A 19882-nucleotide genomic window follows, 5' to 3' on the forward strand; every position below is an offset into this window, starting at 1 on the left:
TACGTTAACCTGGCTATGTATATTTTTGTATAGCCAATGAACAAGTTCAATATGTACAAGTAACATATATAAGTTCCGATTTTTAACTGAGGTCTTTGAATATGACCTATCAGGGGGTTGAAAGTTTAGGTGACTACAGCATCTTAAGGGGCTTGATGAACCTTAAGCTGACGTTCAACCTAATAAAACCAAACCATGCCCTTAAATGGCCTTGGCTCTTTAAAGGACGTTGTACCCTATAAAACCAAACCACGTCCTTAAATGGCTTTAGCTGTTAATAGGACTTTTTACCCTTTAAAACCAAACCACGTCCTTACATGGCCTTATCTGTTAATAGGACGTTATACCCAATAACGCCAAACCACATCCTTAAATGGCCTTGGCTGTTAATAGGATGTTATACCAAATAACACCAAACCACATCCTTAAATGGCCTTATCTGTTCATAGGACGTTATACCCAATAACACCAAACCACATCCTTAAATGGCATTATCTGTTAATAGGACGTTATACCCAATAACACCAAACCACCTCCTTAAATGGCCTTATCTGTTAATAGGACGTTATACCCAATAACGCCAAACCACATCCTTAAATGGCCTTGGCTGTTAATAGGACGTTATACCCAATAACACCAAACCACGTCCTTAAATGGCCTTATCTGTTAATAGGACGTTATACCCAATAACACCAAACCACGTCCTTAAATGGCCTTATCTGTTAATAGGATGTTATACCCAATAAAACCAAACCACGTCCTTAAATGGCATTATCTGTTAATAGGACGTTATACCCAACAACACCAAACTACGTCCTTAAATGGCCTTGGCTGTTAATAGGATGTTATACCAAATAACACCAAACCACATCCTTAAATGGCCTTATCTGTTAATAGGATGTTATACCCAATAAAACCAAACCACGTCCTTAAATGGCATTATCTGTTAATAGGACGTTATACCCAATAACATCAAACCACGTCCTTAAATGGCCTTATCTGTTAATAGGATGTTATACCCAATAACACCAACCCACGTCCTTAAATGGCCTTATCTGTTAATAGGACGTTATACCCAATAACGCCAAACCACATCCTTAAATGGCCTTGGCTGTTAATAGGACGTTATACCCAATAACACCAAACTACGTCCTTAAATGGCCTTGGCTGTTAATAGGATGTTATACCAAATAACACCAAACCACGTCCTTAAATGGCCTTAGCTGTTAATAGGATGTTATACCCAATAAAACCAAACCACGTCCTTAAATGGCTTTAGCTGTTAATAGGATGTTATACTCAATAACACCAAACCACGTCCTTAAATAGCCTTAGCTGTTAATAGGATGTTATACCAAATAACACGAAACCACGTCCTTAAATGGCCTTATCTGTTATACCCAATAAAACCAAACCACGTCCTTAAATGGCATTATCTGTTAATAGGACGTTATACCCAAGAACACCAAACCACCTCCTTAAATGGCCTTAGCTGTTAATAGGACGTTATACCCTATAAAACCAATCCACGTCCTTAAATGGCCTTGGCTGTTAACAGGATGTTATACCAAATAACACCAAACCACGTCCTTAAATAGCCTTAGCTGTTAATAGGATGTTATACTCAATAACACCAAACCACGTCCTTAAATAGCCTTAGCTGTTAATAGGATGTTATACTCAATAACACCAAACCACGTCCTTAACTGACCTTGGCTGTTAATAGGACGTTATACCCTATAACACCAAACCCCGTCCTTAAATGGCCTTGGCTGTTAATAGGACGTTATCCCCTATAAAACCAAACCACCTCCTTAAATGGTCTTATCTGTTAATAGGACGTTATTCCCAATAACACCAAACCACATCCATAAATGGCCTTATCTGTTAATAGGTTGAAAGTTTAGGTGACTACAGCATCTTAAGGGGCTTGATGAACCTTAAGCTGACGTTCAACCTAATAAAACCAAACCATGCCCTTAAATGGCCTTGGCTCTTTGAAGGACGTTGTACCCTATAAAACCAAACCACGTCCTTAAATGGCTTTAGCTGTTAATAGGATGTTATACCCAAAAAAACCAAACCACGTCCTTAAATGGCATTATCTGTTAATAGGACGTTATACACAATAACACCAACCCACATCCTTAAATGGCCTTATCTGTTATACCCAATAAAACCAAACCACGTCCTTAAATGGCCTTGGCTGTTAACAGGATGTTATACCAAATAACACCAAACCACATCCTTAAATTGCCTTATCTGTTAATAGGACGTTGTACCCAATAACACCAAACCACCTCCTTAAATGGCATTAGCTGTTAATAGGACGTTATACCCTAAAAAACCAAACCACGTCCTTAAATGGCCTTGGCTGTTAAAAGGATGTTATACCCAATAACACCAAACCTCGTCCTTAAATGGCCTTATCTGTTAAGAGGATGTTATACCCAATAAAACCAAACCACGTCCTTAAATGGCATTATCTGTTAATAGGACGTTATACACAATAACACCAACCCACATCCTTAAATGGCCTTATCTTTTAATAGGACGTTATACCCAATAGCACCAAACCACATCCTTAAATGGCCTTGGCTGTTAATAGGATGTTAGACCCAATAACACCAAACCACATCCTTAAATAGCCTTATCTGTTAATAGGACGTTGTACCCAATAACACCAAACCACCTCCTTAAATGGACTTAGCTGTTAATAGGACGTTATACCCAATACCACAAAACCACGTCCTTAAATGACCTTGGCTGTTAATAGGACGTTATACCCAATAGCACCAAACCACATCCTTAAATGGCCTCAGCTGTTAATAGGACGTTATACCCTAAAAAACCAAACCACGTCCTTAAATGGCATTATCTGTTAATAGGACGTTATACCCAACAACACCAAACTACGTCCTTAAATGGCCTTGGCTGTTAATATGACGTTATACCCAATAACACCAAGCCACATCCTTAAATGGCCTTATCTTTTAATAGGACGTTATACCCAATAACACCTTATACCCAATAACACCAAACCAGGTCCTTAAATGGCCTTGGCTGTTAACAGGATGTTATACCAAATAACACCAAACCACGTCCTTAAATGACCTTAGCTGTTAATAGGATGTTATACCCAAAAAAACCAAACCACGTCCTTAAATGGCTTTAGCTGTTAATAGGATGTTATACTCAATAACACCAAACCACGTCCTTAACTGACCTTGGCTGTTAATAGGACGTTATACCCTAAAAAACCAAACCACGTCCTTAAATGGCATTATCTGTTAATAGGACGTTATACACAATAACACCAACCCACATCCTTAAATGGCCTTATCTTTTAATAGGACGTTATACCCAATAACAACAAACCACGTCCTTAAATGGCCTTGGCTGTTAAAAGGATGTTATACCCAATAACACCAAACCTCGTCCTTAAATGGCCTTATCTGTTATACCCAATAAAACCAAACCACGTCCTTAAATGGCTTTAGCTGTTAATAGGATGTTATACCCAAAAAAACCAAACCACGTCCTTAAATGGCCTTATCTGTTAATAGGACGCTATACCGAATAACACCAAACCACATCCTTAAATAGCCTTATCTGTTAATAGGACGTTATTCCCAATAACACCAAACCACATCCTTAAATGACCTTATCTGTTAATAGGACGTTATGCCCAATAACACCAAACCACCTCCTTAAATGGACTTAGCTGTTAATAGGACGTTATACCCAACAACACCAAACTACGTCCTTAAATGGCCTTGGCTGTTAACAGGATGTTATACCAAATAACACCAAACCACGTCCTTAAATAGCCTTAGCTGTTAATAGGATGTTATACTCAATAACACCAAACCACGTCCTTAAATGGCCTTGGCTGTTAAAAGGATGTTATACCCAATAACACCAACCCACATCCTTAAATGGCCTTATCTGTTATACCCAATAAAACCAAACCACGTCCTTAAATGGCATTATCTGTTAATAGGACGTTATACCCAAGAACACCAAACCACCTCCTTAAATGGACTTAGCTGTTAATAGGACGTTATACCCAATACCACAAAACCACGTCCTTAAATGACCTTGGCTGTTAATAGGACGTTATACCCAAGAACACCAAACCACCTCCTTAAATGGCATTAGCTGTTAATAGGACGTTATACCCAATAACACCAAACCACGTCCTTAAATGACCTTGGCTGTTAATAGGACGTTATACCCTATAAAACCAAACCACCTCCTTAAATGGCCTTATCTGTTAATAGGACGTTATACCCAATAACACCAAACCACCTCCTTAAATGGCCTTATCTGTTAATAGGACGTTATACCCAATAACACCAAACCACATCCTTAAATGGCCTCAGCTGTGAAAAGGTCGTTAACCTTATAAAACGAAACCTTCACAACACTGGACAAATCGATACATCATAATGAAGTTACTATATTTCTCCTGTCAAAGTTTCAATTGAACACATATACTAAATCCGTCAAAAATAAACGGTTTAATACAGGATGGAGTTTAATAAAAGATAAAATAGTTTAGCAACGCTTAGAATTACCATCTTCTAGTGTTTATATGAATAAAGAATTATTTTTATTAAATCATATTGTTTCAGGCAAGTCGATACAGCAGGTTTGTGAACAGTGGGCACAGTGACGCGGCAGGAACTACACAGCATGACACAGAAGACGCGATAACCCCTGACAATACCAGTAAAACGCCCTCCAATGCATCACAACGCAAACACTCGGATGATCGAGTGAGACGAAATGTCCCCAAATCCAACTCGGCAGATCGTCTAGGGGCGCAGAATACTTGCTACATGTACCTGAGATCTGACCCAGTTTTGTGGCGATATATCAAACAACAGGTCACGGTAGGTGAAAAGGGCCACAACTACGTGACGTCACGTATCGTAACCGAAACCTATGAATGGAATATACAGTTATGTTAGGAGCAATTTAATAAATATCAAATTTTCAACCAATAATGAAAGTCAATGCTATAATTTGCTATCAGCCTAAACGTTGTTTACTGGTATATTGGTCTTTGTCGATTCCAACATATCTATTAATGACTGTTTTGTAAATGAAAATAATTAAAAATATATTTTACAATGTTTACGTCAAATCGGTTTTATATATAAATGAAAAATAGCAGTTTGATATCAATCACGAAACGAAAGCTTGTTCATGTCAAAAAACTTATTATGATTCTCGAATATAATACATTTAATTAGTATTCTTATTTAAAGATTAACAAAACAATAATTATTTTTATGTTTTTGTTTTTCATTCTCTGTATTTCCTCAATTAAGAAGATTCCATTAACAGAACTATAAAAACGGGAACATTAGAATGGTTCATATATATGTTGCAAGAGAAATGTAAGTTGCATCGAGTGATCACCCATTATAAGGTGGTTAGTCAGTAGTTTTAAGCATCTGTCACACATACTAATGATATTAGGCTCAAATATTGAGATGATATAGGCATAGGTATTTATTCTATTTATTTTCGCGGTTTCATAAATTTGCGATATCGCTCTAAACAACTTACTGGATCTTTTAGAGGGGGCAATATGACGTCTTGTTTCTAGTTTTTGCTTATATGTTTTAATTTATGATATTGCCCATACTTGAAAACATATTCCACAAAGCAAAGCCTATTATAAGATCGTTTATATCAATCAGATGATGTATTTTTTCCAGGATGATAGTGTAGCCAAGAACGAAATACTGGCAATGTTTGCCAGTCACGTGGCCGCCATAAATCTTATCTACAATCCGACCAACTTTACAACGTACCCCACCCAGCCGACCGACTACTACTACATCGGGGTCAGGTTTAGGGTTCAAAGGACATCGGTAAGTCTACAATAACTATTCGCAATGTCAAAAACAAACTATATAAACATACAAAAGTGTCAACATCAACCATAATTTGAACACAATACCGATAACAAAAAGTCTAGGGAAATTATGAACAAAGGAAATATTTACATGGAGACCCATTTTAAAAATGTACATTGATAATAAGGCCAGGTGTTCCGGAAGGGTAAGCGTTTTCTGCTTCATTGGCGGCATGCACCATGTAAATATAAATACCGGAAATAGACTTATTGTATCCTTATGGATTGTGTTGTGAGAGGTTACTTATATGGGAAACTGCATAATCTGTGTCCTCTGTTAACGGGACATGGAAAATTCAACGCTAAGGATCTCTATATTTTTTCTTTTTTACTTATTCATTTTCTCAGTGGTGTCTCCTTGACAACCGTCTCTATTTTATCCTTGTTGTTGCGAGTACGTCAAACAACGATAGAAAGAACATAAACAAGACAAATGAAACAGGGCGATTATAGTTATGTCGCTACATCACATAGAACGAGTTTACATTCCTATTTATTCTGGAAAGTAGATTTGTGGAATCCCTCCCATTAACATGTTTTTCATATACCCTCGTTTTCATGAAGTTCTTGGTGCAAGCTACTTGTACATATCAAAACTAATACCCTACCTACATGTATGACCTGCACAATTATTTTATAGAAATACTAGCGATTAGCGCAAATTTTTTTTTAACAATGAAATAGGACCTTAAACTGAATGAAAGCTTTCCAGACATTTCAGTACAGTAAACCTTCATGCAAAATTTCGGCTTTTTACCTTAACTATTGACAAAATTATTACAGATTCAAATATGTAATACAGTGATTAAGCTTATCAACTTTTACGAAATTTGGCCATGAAGTTGTATTTTTCTTTTCAAAATAATATTTATAGAAATACAAAATGCATGGGCCTAACAAAATATAAATGTACAAAACACCTTGCGATAAACATTTCAAGCCACATAATACAGACTTATCGATCAGTTCCCATGTAAATAATACTTTGTTGAAGAAAAAATAAACGTTTGAAAATCACTTTCTACTTACATAATTTCTGAGTGTGTTTTTTTTCTCTAATTTAACGTCAAACAGATGTTTTTCACTACGCCAATTGTTGAGTATATACAACGATATTTTACTGCGGTGCACATTTCACAAATGTTATTACGTAAAAAGTAAATACTTTGTTTACAAAACTGATACATTTGTCACGTAAGGTAAACACTATAAGTCAGCCAAGGCGGTCAATCGATAGAAATTGGGTAAACATCTAGATTTGTATGAAAAGCTAATGACCACATATAAATAAATAGCTACTATAAACCCTAAGTGTTGCGAGAGACAGCATATCACCTTTGGTATTGGTAGAAATTTCAAATAAAGACGGATTCTGCACAAACGCCCTGCCTAGTTGACTACCGGTGATGTAATACTGGGGCACTCAACCCTGGCACCCCTCCTAAAAGATGCTTTGGAAATAAAATCTAATTCGAACTTAAAAAATATAAATATATAATAACGCATTTGCCGATTATTCCCGAAATCCCTAAGGTTGGGGTTCCGAAATAGTTTGGACTGTGGTGACAGAAGTTGACTTCGGGATTATTGTTATTATTTTTGATTGTGACTTTATTAATGTTGTATGATCATATTGCCTGTACCATAAGGTCACTCACACATACAGTGATGTTTCTGTTTCTGTTACCACAGGTAATGACCGACGAGTCAGAGAATTGTAACACTACGAGGGCTAATCAGTTCTGTAACCCGGATATTGACGTCAGTAATTTCCTCGATCTGACGTCACGAGAAGATCACGACCAGTTCTGCCTGGCCTTCACCTTTACGGCGCGAGACTTTTCTGGGGGAACATTGGGACTTGCCTGGGTAGCTTCACCCGAAAGTACGTCTGTTCATTTTGTCCATTGAAAATTTGGATTCTCTTATTTTCATGTGACCGATATATAACGCTGGGATAGATATCAAAGTAATATCTGTAGAAGTGTAAAGCAATCACTTTGATTAAAGGCCAATCAGAGCGGTACTTTTCATTTACTGCATTCAATGCCAGGCGACCGTACTATAAAGTTATACCCCAAAGATTTGAGGCTTTTTAAAAACTTTTTCGTCGTGTTAGGTACTATGAAATTAATTAAATATATAATGTTAAACTACATGTATCTTGCGGTTGAATCCAAACATATGACTATCATTCACATATATTTTAAGAATACAGTCCATTTGACAGAATAAACTGATATTGGTATTCACCAGGAAAACAATATCCTGCTATTTAAACGTGGCCTTAAGGAAGATAGAGAAGGGAGTCTACAACACTAGTATTTAATGAAAGTATCCCACAAAGATACCAAGGTTGTATCTTAATCTCGTATTCCAAATAAATGTTAAATGGATTTTACCATATATGGGTATGTGGGATATGACATTTTACCCGAACGTGTAGTATTGGCGTCAGACCCGAGGCTTTGTTAGGGCAAACTTTCCATATCCCACATACCTATGTAATGATCGACTCTTTTTGTTTCTCCCACACAATAAACACAGATTATTTAACATTAGTAGTAGTATGAATGCTTTTTTATTACATTAACTCATATATAACAACCGTATACTGTAAGCGTACTTATTTTAGTGCACTCAAATTTTAGCGCATTATCAAATTGCAACAGATTGGCACATTGATATTTGGCACATCCACCAAACAAAAAAAGCAATCGAACATAATATATAGGAACTTCAATTGATTGGCGCAATCATAATCAAGTGCAATATTTAAAGCGCGAATGCCGCTAAAATAAGACTACCTCTAAAAATTGTACGACTACAGTATTTGAAATGCAACTTGATAACAGTAATTTCAGAGATTTAGCCAAGCATCACTTGTAAAGGACAGCTTGTTCGATTGTTTGAAACAGTTGAACATTTACGGTCGTATTAAGACGGTTGCCTAGGGACGGACCGTCGCAAAAAGCGATGATAAATTCTGGTTTCTTCATTGTCCTCTAAATAAAAGACAGAAGAGGACATCCCCCCCNACCCACCCTTGTAATTTCTAAAACCCCATCCCAACCTTAAAAATGAAAAAAAGACCTACCTTTTTCTCTTCAGTCGTTGTACCTGAAACATACATTTTTCTCACCAAATAGCATCTTTTTTACTCAACATCCTTAAACATATATTATTGTTGGTTTGCTATTTGGAGGCACGGTAAACTAGTGGTAGGACGCCGTGCTCGTGACTGAAGGGTTGCAGGTTCGAGTCACGGCACGACACTGTGTTGTATCTTTAGGCAATATACTTTACTCCGCTCGTTCCAGTCTACTTAGCTGTAAATAAGTACGTGTTTCGGCAGTACTCGATTTGTTGAATGCTAGCTGTGAGCGCCGAAAGGGCAGCACCGGCTGTATGCTCCCGGTGAGATGAGAAAGATATTGGCTTGTTGCAAAGGCCCTATAACAACGGATAATAATGTGTGAAATGCTTTGAGACGCCCTACGTACCAGCTTGTAATTAAGCGGTATATAAGAACCTCCATTTAATATTATTATTATCATTTTTATTTTTGAATAGATTCAGCAGGTGGTATATGTGAGAGGTACAAAACGTTCCCTGGTGAAGATGGCCGATCAGTCAGTAAGAGTCTTAACACTGGTATCGTCACAATCATCAACTATGGCAAGCGTGTCGCTCCTACCGTGTCACACCTCACCTTCGCTCACGAGGTCGGACACAACTTTGGATCTCCTGTAAGTTTAACCCTTAAATCATTAACATAATAAACAATAGATGATTTCCAAAGGGGGAAAAGATAAAAAAAAAAATAGAAATAGGATAAATGTCACTCGGAGTCCAAATACCTCGGCCTCCAGCTGGCGTTCCTGAAGGGCGAAAGTCAACGGTGGTTTCAAGTATAAGCAAGATGGACGTTACTTGAAACGAACGTTAGCTTTCGCCCTTGAAGAGGTCAGGAGGCCGAAATATATTGGGACTCAGAGTGACATTTATTCTATATATCGAAATCATTAAGATTTTGAAAACACATCAGATAATAATAATACAGGATTGAAATAAAATCATACATAAAGAATTGACTGCTGTCATTAAATTCTTCACAGAATCTCAGTTTAAGGAGTTTACCCATATGTGCGTGTGTAACGTTTATCCTTCAACATACAAGGTTGTAGACTCTACTGGTGGTTTGTTAGGTCCCCGAGGTTTGCTGTAGCCTTGATGACCACAGTTGTCTACTTTCAGTAGTGGCACGCTTCATAATATACAAACTTTACTAATGAATTTGGAATTAACCTGTACTCCCCTATATTTAGAAATTCATAAATTAGAGGTTTCTATGTTTCATGAGTAGTTAAGATGTTTTTTCCCCTAGCATCACTGATGAGTCCCAGAAGGACGAAACAGCTGTATGACGCAGTTTAATTCATTTTGGCATACTGTGTGTATTAACAAATTTTACAGGTGCAGTCAAGTCTCTGTGTTACGTGCATCCTCTAGGCATGAAAACGGTTTTATTAATATGGACCCCGTGTTTTTATTTTTCAGCATGACACCGGAATATGTGCACCGTATAAAACACATTATCCCGGAGCCTCGGAGGGAAACTTTATCATGTATGCCAGTGCTACGCACGGAGATCTGCCTCATAACCGCGAGTTTTCCGCGTGTAGTAAGGACAACATGACACGAGTGTTACACTCCCTACTTGAGGAGAGGTTCAAAAAGAACTGTCTTCAAAGTAAGTATTATAGCACGCTCTTCTGCATCTCTCATAACCATCAGGAGACTTTAAAGGCCAAGGAAATGGTATAAAAGAGAGACAACCCATGAAAATGGAGGAAATACAAAAACAACTGCCTTCACTTCAGAGAAAGAATTTCTTCGATTACATGTTTTTCAAAAACTTACCCTACACCAAACTAATTAAAAATAGATCGCAATCGTTTACTGATATGTCGCGTGATAAGAGAGTTGCTTTCAGATTGGTTGAAAGAAAACAATATCTCGCATTTTGATTGTCTTGTTAAACAGATAACGTATTCATGTTGACCTCTGACGTGACCCTTAACGGGATGTTGTTAGATCTCCCGCGCGACATATCAGTAAACAGAGGCGATTCGAAGACCTGATTTTAATTAAAATAACCTTACGCTACACAATAGTTAATTTTTTCCAGCTCCCAAGTATTGGGAAGGCATGAAGGGAAATAATGTACATTGTAGTTATTATTGTTTCTATTTTAGAAAATTTCATATTTGTGTAATGTATGTAATGAGCATTCTATGTTATCGTCAGTTTGATACAGATCCATTAGATATGCGCATAAAACCTTTATACGAACACGTAGATATTTTAACACGGGTAAAATACCCTGCCATACACATTATAGCGAAAACAAGCTGCAACCTGAAAGTGGAGCACCAAAGCTTGGATAGAAAAGGGGTGATTTGTATTCATTTAATACATATGCAAGACCACACACTTGTGTTTTTCTAACGAATCAAAAAGCACTCATTTATTGCGCGGACGTATATATTCACTCTAGTAGGTAAATACAACATTTCGTAGTGCACATGTGCAATACAGAACGTTGTATTTCATGGTCTGAAAATTGCTTGTATTACTATAACAAGATTCAACAGGTATGTGATAAAATGTGTTATGGTCGCACGTAACCAATACGGTCTGACAGCAAAGAAAAAACAATAATTCTAGGAAAAACGAAATAAATTATCTGTTGCAGCCCAAAACTAGTGTGTAGCATATTCAAGCAGTTTAAAGGCACCCTTTCTTCTAACTGAATGTATTAAAGGTGCCCCTGACTTTGTTTTTTTCGATAACATAACAAAGATATCGCCTGTTTGCTTCATTGGATACCATGTACATAATGATAAATAGAGGATCTTACATGAGTGTCCATGTCACATTAAATCTATTAAACTCGTTCAATAATTTGATATGACGAGCCTTTATGCGAATGTCATATCAAGTTATAGAAAGAGTTTAATAAATTCAATATGACATAGGCACGAATGTAAGATTCTATTTATCACATAGCAGCCATAATGTTATTTTAAAAATCAAACACAATTATGTGTTATCAGCTCACTCCCCATAGGTAAAACCAAAGTATTCCTATCATCGTATTGTCGTTCCGCGCAGTGCAAATTAGTTCCGGTTTTTTATCAATACTGAACAATTTTAAACGCAAGGAAAATAATAATGACAAATTGGTATTTATCAAATTCATCTAAATTAACAGTAAATGTGTCATGTTTGATATTAAATAAACGTAGTACCTGTAGGGGCGTAGGAATATGTTCCCAATGTTTTGACCATTCGCTGCACCTTTAGGTTTTATTACACGTGTGTATTACCATTATTATGACATGGCCGTATGACATATTAAATGGGTCAGTTATGTGATAAACATATTTAATGTTTTTGTTTCCTGTCTTGTTGCAAAGGTAAACACATTTCTTTGGCTCAAATAAACAATTTATTGTTAATAAATTCACTGTTTAATTGTGAAATGTATAGCCACCGTTTTTGTTGAAGTACAGACATTCCATATGAATTTTGCCTAGAATAGACTTCGATGTCGTAAGGGTAGTCACAGAATGAGTCGCTTACCTGTGCTGCTAGCGTCGTTTATATTTGCTATTAGGTAATTACAGCCAATCAGCACGAAGCCTGGTAGAATGAGATGATATTAATATCCACATTACGGATTGTGCTTAAAGACAACAGAAAAAGTCACGTTTTCAAAGATTTTGAATACACAAACAGTTGTGAAATGCGTGTAAACGATGTCAAAGAGCTAGGCATTATTCCTTTACTTTAAAGATAAGATAGCAGACGTTATATCGTGTATGTATCAAATTTAATTAATTTCGCAATTGAAACGGCATGATTGGACGGCAGGACGAAGCTAGAAATAGTTAAAGAAGTATAAATAGGTATTTCCGTCTGGTCAACTCATGTTGTAAACTTATTTGTGATCCACGGGTTAATAGGCTGTAACTTCGTAAAATCCTTCCTTTTTAATTACAGATCAGCAGGGCTCTTTCTGTGGTAACGGTATCGTTGAGGAGGGAGAGGAGTGTGATTGTGGTTACAAGGACGACTGTGACGATAAATGTTGTAACCCCCGTCACGAGCCCAAGAGAGACACAGATTGTACACTCCGGTTACATGTAATAGGTGTCCAGAAGGTCTATTGCAGGTGAGTGTCAAAACATACCTGTCAACATTCCTGTGTTTGTTGACGATATATCCTGTGTTTATTGACGATATATCCTGTGTTTGTTGACGATATATCATGTGTTTGTTGACGATATATCCCGTATTTGTTGACGATATATCATGTGTTTGTTGATGATATATCCTGTGTTTTTTGACGATATATCATGTTTTTGTTGACGATATATTCTGTGTTTGTTGACGATATATCCCGTGTTTGTTGACGATATATCATGTGTTGGTTGACAATATATCCTGTGTTTGTTAACTATATATCTTGTGTTTGTTTACGATATATTCCGTGATTGTTGACGATATATCTTCTGTTTGTCAACGATATTTCCAATATATGATGATAATTCCCGTATTTGTTGACGATATATCCCGTGTTTGTTGACGATATATCCAGTGTTTGTTGACGATATATCCTGTGTTTGTTGACAATATATCTTCTGTTTGTCAACGATATTTCCAATATATGATGATAATTCCCGTATTTGTTGACGATATATCCCGTGTTTGTTGACGATATATCATGTGTTTGTTGACGATATATTCTGTGTTTGTTGACGATATATCCTGTCTTTGTTAACGATATATCCCGTGTTTGTTGACGATATATCATGTGTTTGTTGACAATATATCCTGTGTTTGTTAACGATATATCTTGTGTTTGTTTACGATATATTCCGTGATTGTTGACGATATATTTTCTGTTTGTCAACGATATTTCCAATATTTGATGACAATTCCCGTATTTGTTGACGATATATCCCGTGTTTGTTGACGATATATCCCGTGTTTTTTGACGATATATCTTGTGTTTGTTTACGATATATTCCGTGATTGTTGACAATATATCTTCTGTTTGTCAATGATATTTCCAATATATGATGATAATTCCCGTATTTGTTTACGATATATTCCGTTATTGTTGACGATATATCCCGTGTTTGTTGACGATATATCCCGTGTTTGTTGACGATATATCCTGTGTTTGTTGACGATATATCCAGTGTTTGTTGACGATATATCCTGTGTTTGTTGACAATATATCTTCTGTTTGTCAACGATATTTCCAATATATGATAATAATTCCCGTATTTATTGACGATATATCCTGTGTTTGTTGACGATATATTATGTGTTTGTTGACGATATATCCTGTCTTTTTTGACGATATATCATGTTTTTGTTGACGATATATTCTGTGTTTGTTGACGATATATCCCGTGTTTGTTGACGATATATTCTGTGTTTGTTGACGATATATCCCGTATTTGTTGACGATATATCATGTTTTTGTTGACGATATATCCCGTGTTTGTTGACGATATATCATGTGTTTGTTGACAATATATCCTGTGTTTGTTAACGATATATCTTGTGTTTGTTTACGATATATTCCGTGATTGTTGACGATATATTTTCTGTTTGTCAACGATATTTCCAATATTTGATGATTATTCCCGTATTTGTTGACGATATATTCTGTGTTTGTTGACGATATATCCAGTGTTTGTTGACGATATATCCCGTGTTTGTTGACAATATATCATGTTTTTGTTGACGATATATCCTGTGTTTGTTGACGATATATCTTCTGTTTGTCAACGATATTTCCGATATATGATAATAATTCCCGTATTTATTGACGATATATCTTCTGTTTGTTAACGATATTTCCCGTATATATTGACGATATGTCCTGTGGTTTTTTCAGTCCATCACAAGGTCCTTGCTGTACATCAGAATGTCAGTACATCCCCACTGCCAGTAACAAGACATGCCGAGCGTCCTCTGACTGTATCGAGGCAGCGTATTGTCCGTATCCTTTGTTTCTTTATCATCAGTATCAGATTATGATGTGAAACAAGGTAGGATTAGGTAGTTACTAAATAAAGTACTAAAGGCCTATCAAAACATCTTCGACGTTCGTGGATGCACAGTAGTTTGTTTTTATGTGGAAACTTTTTAACAATCCATTCATCAAATAACCGCATTCGGTAGATTTATTTATGGGAAATTAAATTGTATTGCCATATCAATACAATCAGGTCAAACAGAAACAACCGATCATCACAAATTATCCGAGGTAGATTTGTTCATTTATTTGATGCGGATATACAGGTCTGTCAACACAATCATGTTTTACGGGATCATACAAGGTAGATTTGTCTTTTTAAAACATGTCGATTGAAATTTGACTATGCTTCACACAAGCGGTCTTTTTGAATTCATACACAAGCAGTTAATTAATGTTTTCATTCAAGACCAGCAAAATGTAATTTAATAAAGAGTCAAAGTTTTATAGAAATAACATCAAAATAAAACCAGAATCATACATCATTCACAATTGTAAAACTATGAATTATCTGGAGGGTAAACATTTCAAAATATATTAAACTATAAACATTCCAATATGTAAAATATACATTTAATAATGTAAAACTATAAAACGTATTATAATGTAAAACTATAAAACGTTTTACCATGTAAAACTATAAAGCGTTTTACAATGTAAAACTATAAAACTTTCTACAATATAAGGTTAAACATTCTACAATATAACGTTAAACATTCTACAATGTAAAACTCTTAAACATTCCTTAATGTAAAACTATAAAATTTATAATGTAAAACTATGAATAAAACTATAAAACATTCTACAATGTAAAACTATAAAACATTCTTAATGTTAAACTATAAATAATTCTACAATGTAAAACTATAAAACATTCTACAATGTAAAACTATAAAACATTCTTAATGTAAAACTATAAAACATTCTACAATGTAAAACTATAAAACATTCTTAATGTTAAACTATAAATAATTCTACAATGTAAAACTATAAAACATTCTACAATGTAAAACTATAAAACATTCTTAATGTAAAACTATAAAACATTCTACAATGTAAAACTATAAAACATTCTTAATGTTAAACTATAAATAATTCTACAATGTAAAACTATAAAACATTCTACAATGTAAAACTATAAAACATTCTTAATGTAAAACTATAAAACATTCTACAATGTAAAACTATAAAACATTCTTAATGTTAAACTATAAATAATTCTACAATGTAAAACTATAAAACATTCTACAATGTAAAACTATAAAACTTTCTACAATGAAAAACTATAAAACTTTCTACAATGTAAAACTATAAAACATTCTTAATGTTAAACTATAAATCATTCTACAATGTAAAACTATAAAACATTCTACAATGTAAAACTATAAAACATTCTTAATGTAAAACTATAAATCATTCTACAATGTATAACTATAACTCATTCTACAATGAAAAACTACAAACATTCTACAATGTAAAACTATAAAACATTCTACAATGTAAAACTATATAACTTTCTACAATGTAAAACTTAAAAACATTCTTAATTTAAAACTATAAAACATTCTTAATGTAAAACTATAATTCATTCTACAATGTAAAACTATAAATCATTCGACAATGTAAAACTATTAAACATTCTTAGCGTAAAACTATAAATCATTCTACAATGTAAAACTATAAAACATTCTACAATGTAAAACTATAAATCATTCTACAATGTAAAACTATAAAACTTTCTACAATGTAAAACTATAAAACATTCTACAATGTAAAACTATAAAACATTCTACAATGTAAAACTATAAAACATTCTACAATGTAAAACTATAAAACATTCTACAATGTAAAACTATAAAACATTCTACAATGTAAAACTATAAAACATTCTACAATGTAAAACTATAAAACATTCTACAATGTAAAACTATAAAACATTCTACAATGTAAAACTATAAAACATTCTACAATGTAAAACTATAAAACATTCTACAATGTAAAACTATAAAACTTTCTACAATGTAAAACTATAAAACATTCTTAATGTAAAACTATAAAACATTCTACAGTGTAAAACTGAATATCGCTATATAGTGTTTAACTATTAGAATGTTCCTGCTGGGACATATACATTTTATAAAAGATTACACTAAAACTATTTCATCATTCAAGCCGATTTTGCGTAGGATTTTAGAAATATTACCAATAACCATTTGAAGACAAAAATTAATTTTTTTTTTTTTTTTTTTAATATTACATCCTACGTAGCATCATTAAAGTATATATAAATGAGGTATAAACAATAACTTCAGCTGTGTTAGATGTTGACGTTAGCCCCCTTAACCATGATAAGAAGTGACTCGGCAACATGTCCACCGACCAGGAACAAACCGGACATAATTACACTGTGTAACGAAAACCTGTCAGTCTGTCAGAAAGGGGTAAGACAAAACATTATAAAAAAATATTCTATTTGTATCAGATTGGAATTATATTAAGTTTTGTAAAATATATATTGTCTTTGAACCAGAACGAGATAAGTTTAAGTATTGTGGGTAAAAGATCGTTCGTCATAATGGGATGAATTTAAACATTATGAAAATAATCATCATATCTTCTTTGTCAGAAAAGCAAAAAGAAATGGGTTTGTTTATTTTCTTTTTCGCGAAATGGGATAAAACTTCAAAAGAGTAAGTACTGTAGAAGGTAATGTGCAGTGTTCTCAGAGGGGTGGACGTTTTCACTTGTGTTAGGCTCCAGTACTAGTTCTGCGTAAAATGTTCACTGTTTAGCAGATGTGAGTCTATATAGCTTTAAAAAACAACAGATGAATTCCAAAGGGAAAAGGATACAAAAAAATAGAGCAAACGTCACTGTAAGTCCCAATATATCGGCCGTCTGGCTTTCTTCATGGGCGAAAGTCAACGACCTATTCAAGTATCGTCCATCTTCCTTCTTTGGAGGACGACATACATATTGTACGTCATTTTCTCTACCTCAAAATGGACGTTACTTGAATCAATCGTTGACTTTCGCCCTTGGAGAAAGCCAGAAGGCCGAGATAGTGGGACTTACAGTGACATTTATTCTTCTTTGTTTATTCCGTCTTTGCGTATTGCAGAGTTATCTTCTCCTGGAAGCAGGTGTTGATTGTTACGTCATTGGTTGGTGTGAGAAAATTACGTTGTTTTCTTAAAAAATGATGACGTTACTATCACAAACAAGTGACGTAACAATCAATACCTGCTCACAAGAGAAGATAACTCTGCAATACGCAAAGACGGAATAGCGATAGGTGAGTGTATGTTTATGGTGTTCATCTTAATGGCATCGTTTCTAGTGAACATTTAATTTACTGCATTTCCATCATGTGTTTTTTCTCTGGTTTTTTTAGGAGTGCACTGGATCGCTATGTAAAACGATTGGGTATACAACGGATAATAATGCATCTCTGTGGGACGAATGTATGCTGAGTTCTTCATCATGTTACCTGTCCTGTCGCTGTAAGTACATTCCCAGCTAATTACGTGTATTATTATATGTCAATGTGTTACCTGTCTTGTCGCTGTAAGTACATCCTCAGTTAATTACGTGTATTATTATATGTCAATGTGTTACCTGTCCTGTCGCTGTAAGTACATCCTCAGTTAATTACGTGTATTATTATATGTCAATGTGTTACCTGTCCTGTCGCTGTAAGTACATCCTCAGTTAATTACGTGTATTATTATATGTCAATGTGTTACCTGTCCTGTCGCTGTAAGTACATCCTCAGTTAATTACGTGTATTATTATATGTCAATGGGTTACCTGTCCTGTCGCTGTTATTACATCCTCAGCTAATTACGTGTATTATTATATGTCAATGGGTTACCTGTCCTGTCGCTGTTATTACATCCTCAGCTAATTACGTGTATTATTATATGTCAATGTGTTACCTGTCCTGTCGCTGTAAGTACATCCTCAGTTAATTACGTGTATTATTATATGTCAATGTGTTACCTGTCCTGTCGCTGTAAGTACATCCTCAGTTAATTACGTGTATTATTATATGTCAATGTGTTACCTGTCCTGTCGCTGTAAGTACATCCTCAGTTAATTACGTGTATTATTATATGTCAATGTGTTACCTGTCCTGTCGCTGTAAGTACATCCTCAGCTAATTACGTGTCTTATTATATGTCAATGCGTTACCTGTCCTGTCGCTGTAAGTACATCCTCGCCTAATTACGTGTGTTATTATATGTCACTGTGTTACCTGTTCTGTCGCTGTAAGTACATCCTCGCCTAATTACGTGTGTTATTATATGTCAATGCGTTACCTGTCCTGTCGCTGTAAGTACATCCTCAGCTAATTACGTGTATTATTATATGTCAATGTATAACCTGTCTTGTCGCTGTACGTACATCCTCGCCTAATTACGTGTGTTATTATATGTCACTGTGTTACCTGTTCTGTCGCTGTAAGTACATCCTCGCCTAATTACGTGTGTTATTATATGTCAATGCGTTACCTGTCCTGTCGCTGTAAGTACATCCTCAGCTAATTACGTGTATTATTATATGTCAATGTATAACCTGTCTTGTCGCTGTACGTACATCCTCGCCTAATTACGTGTGTTATTATATGTCACTGTGTTACCTGTTCTGTCGCTGTAAGTACATCCTCGCCTAATTACGTGTGTTATTATATGTCAATGCGTTACCTGTCCTGTCGCTGTAAGTACATCCTCACCTAATTACGTGTGTTATTATATGTCAATGTGTTACCTGTCCTGTTGATGTAAGTACATCCTCAGTTAATTACGTGTATTATTATATGTCAATGT

General features: G+C 35.0%; 1 protein-coding gene across 1 annotated transcript in view; it reads left to right on the forward strand.

Moving 5' to 3' along the window:
* The window catches only part of LOC110466983 (disintegrin and metalloproteinase domain-containing protein 10-like), a 44893-nt gene that overhangs the window by 14890 nt on the left and 10121 nt on the right, over positions 1-19882 (forward strand). The window contains exons 6-14 of the mRNA XM_021523823.1: positions 4638-4898; positions 5733-5888; positions 7625-7817; positions 9506-9681; positions 10493-10685; positions 13001-13172; positions 14913-15017; positions 17407-17494; positions 18448-18556. Coding sequence (XP_021379498.1) covers positions 4638-4898; positions 5733-5888; positions 7625-7817; positions 9506-9681; positions 10493-10685; positions 13001-13172; positions 14913-15017; positions 17407-17494; positions 18448-18556 — 1453 coding nt within the window. The remainder of the gene's footprint in view (positions 1-4637; positions 4899-5732; positions 5889-7624; positions 7818-9505; positions 9682-10492; positions 10686-13000; positions 13173-14912; positions 15018-17406; positions 17495-18447; positions 18557-19882) is intronic.

The sequence above is a fragment of the Mizuhopecten yessoensis genome, unplaced genomic scaffold, assembly GCF_002113885.1.
Source record: "Mizuhopecten yessoensis strain PY_sf001 unplaced genomic scaffold, ASM211388v2 scaffold11151, whole genome shotgun sequence".
Taxonomy (NCBI): domain Eukaryota; kingdom Metazoa; phylum Mollusca; class Bivalvia; order Pectinida; family Pectinidae; genus Mizuhopecten; species Mizuhopecten yessoensis.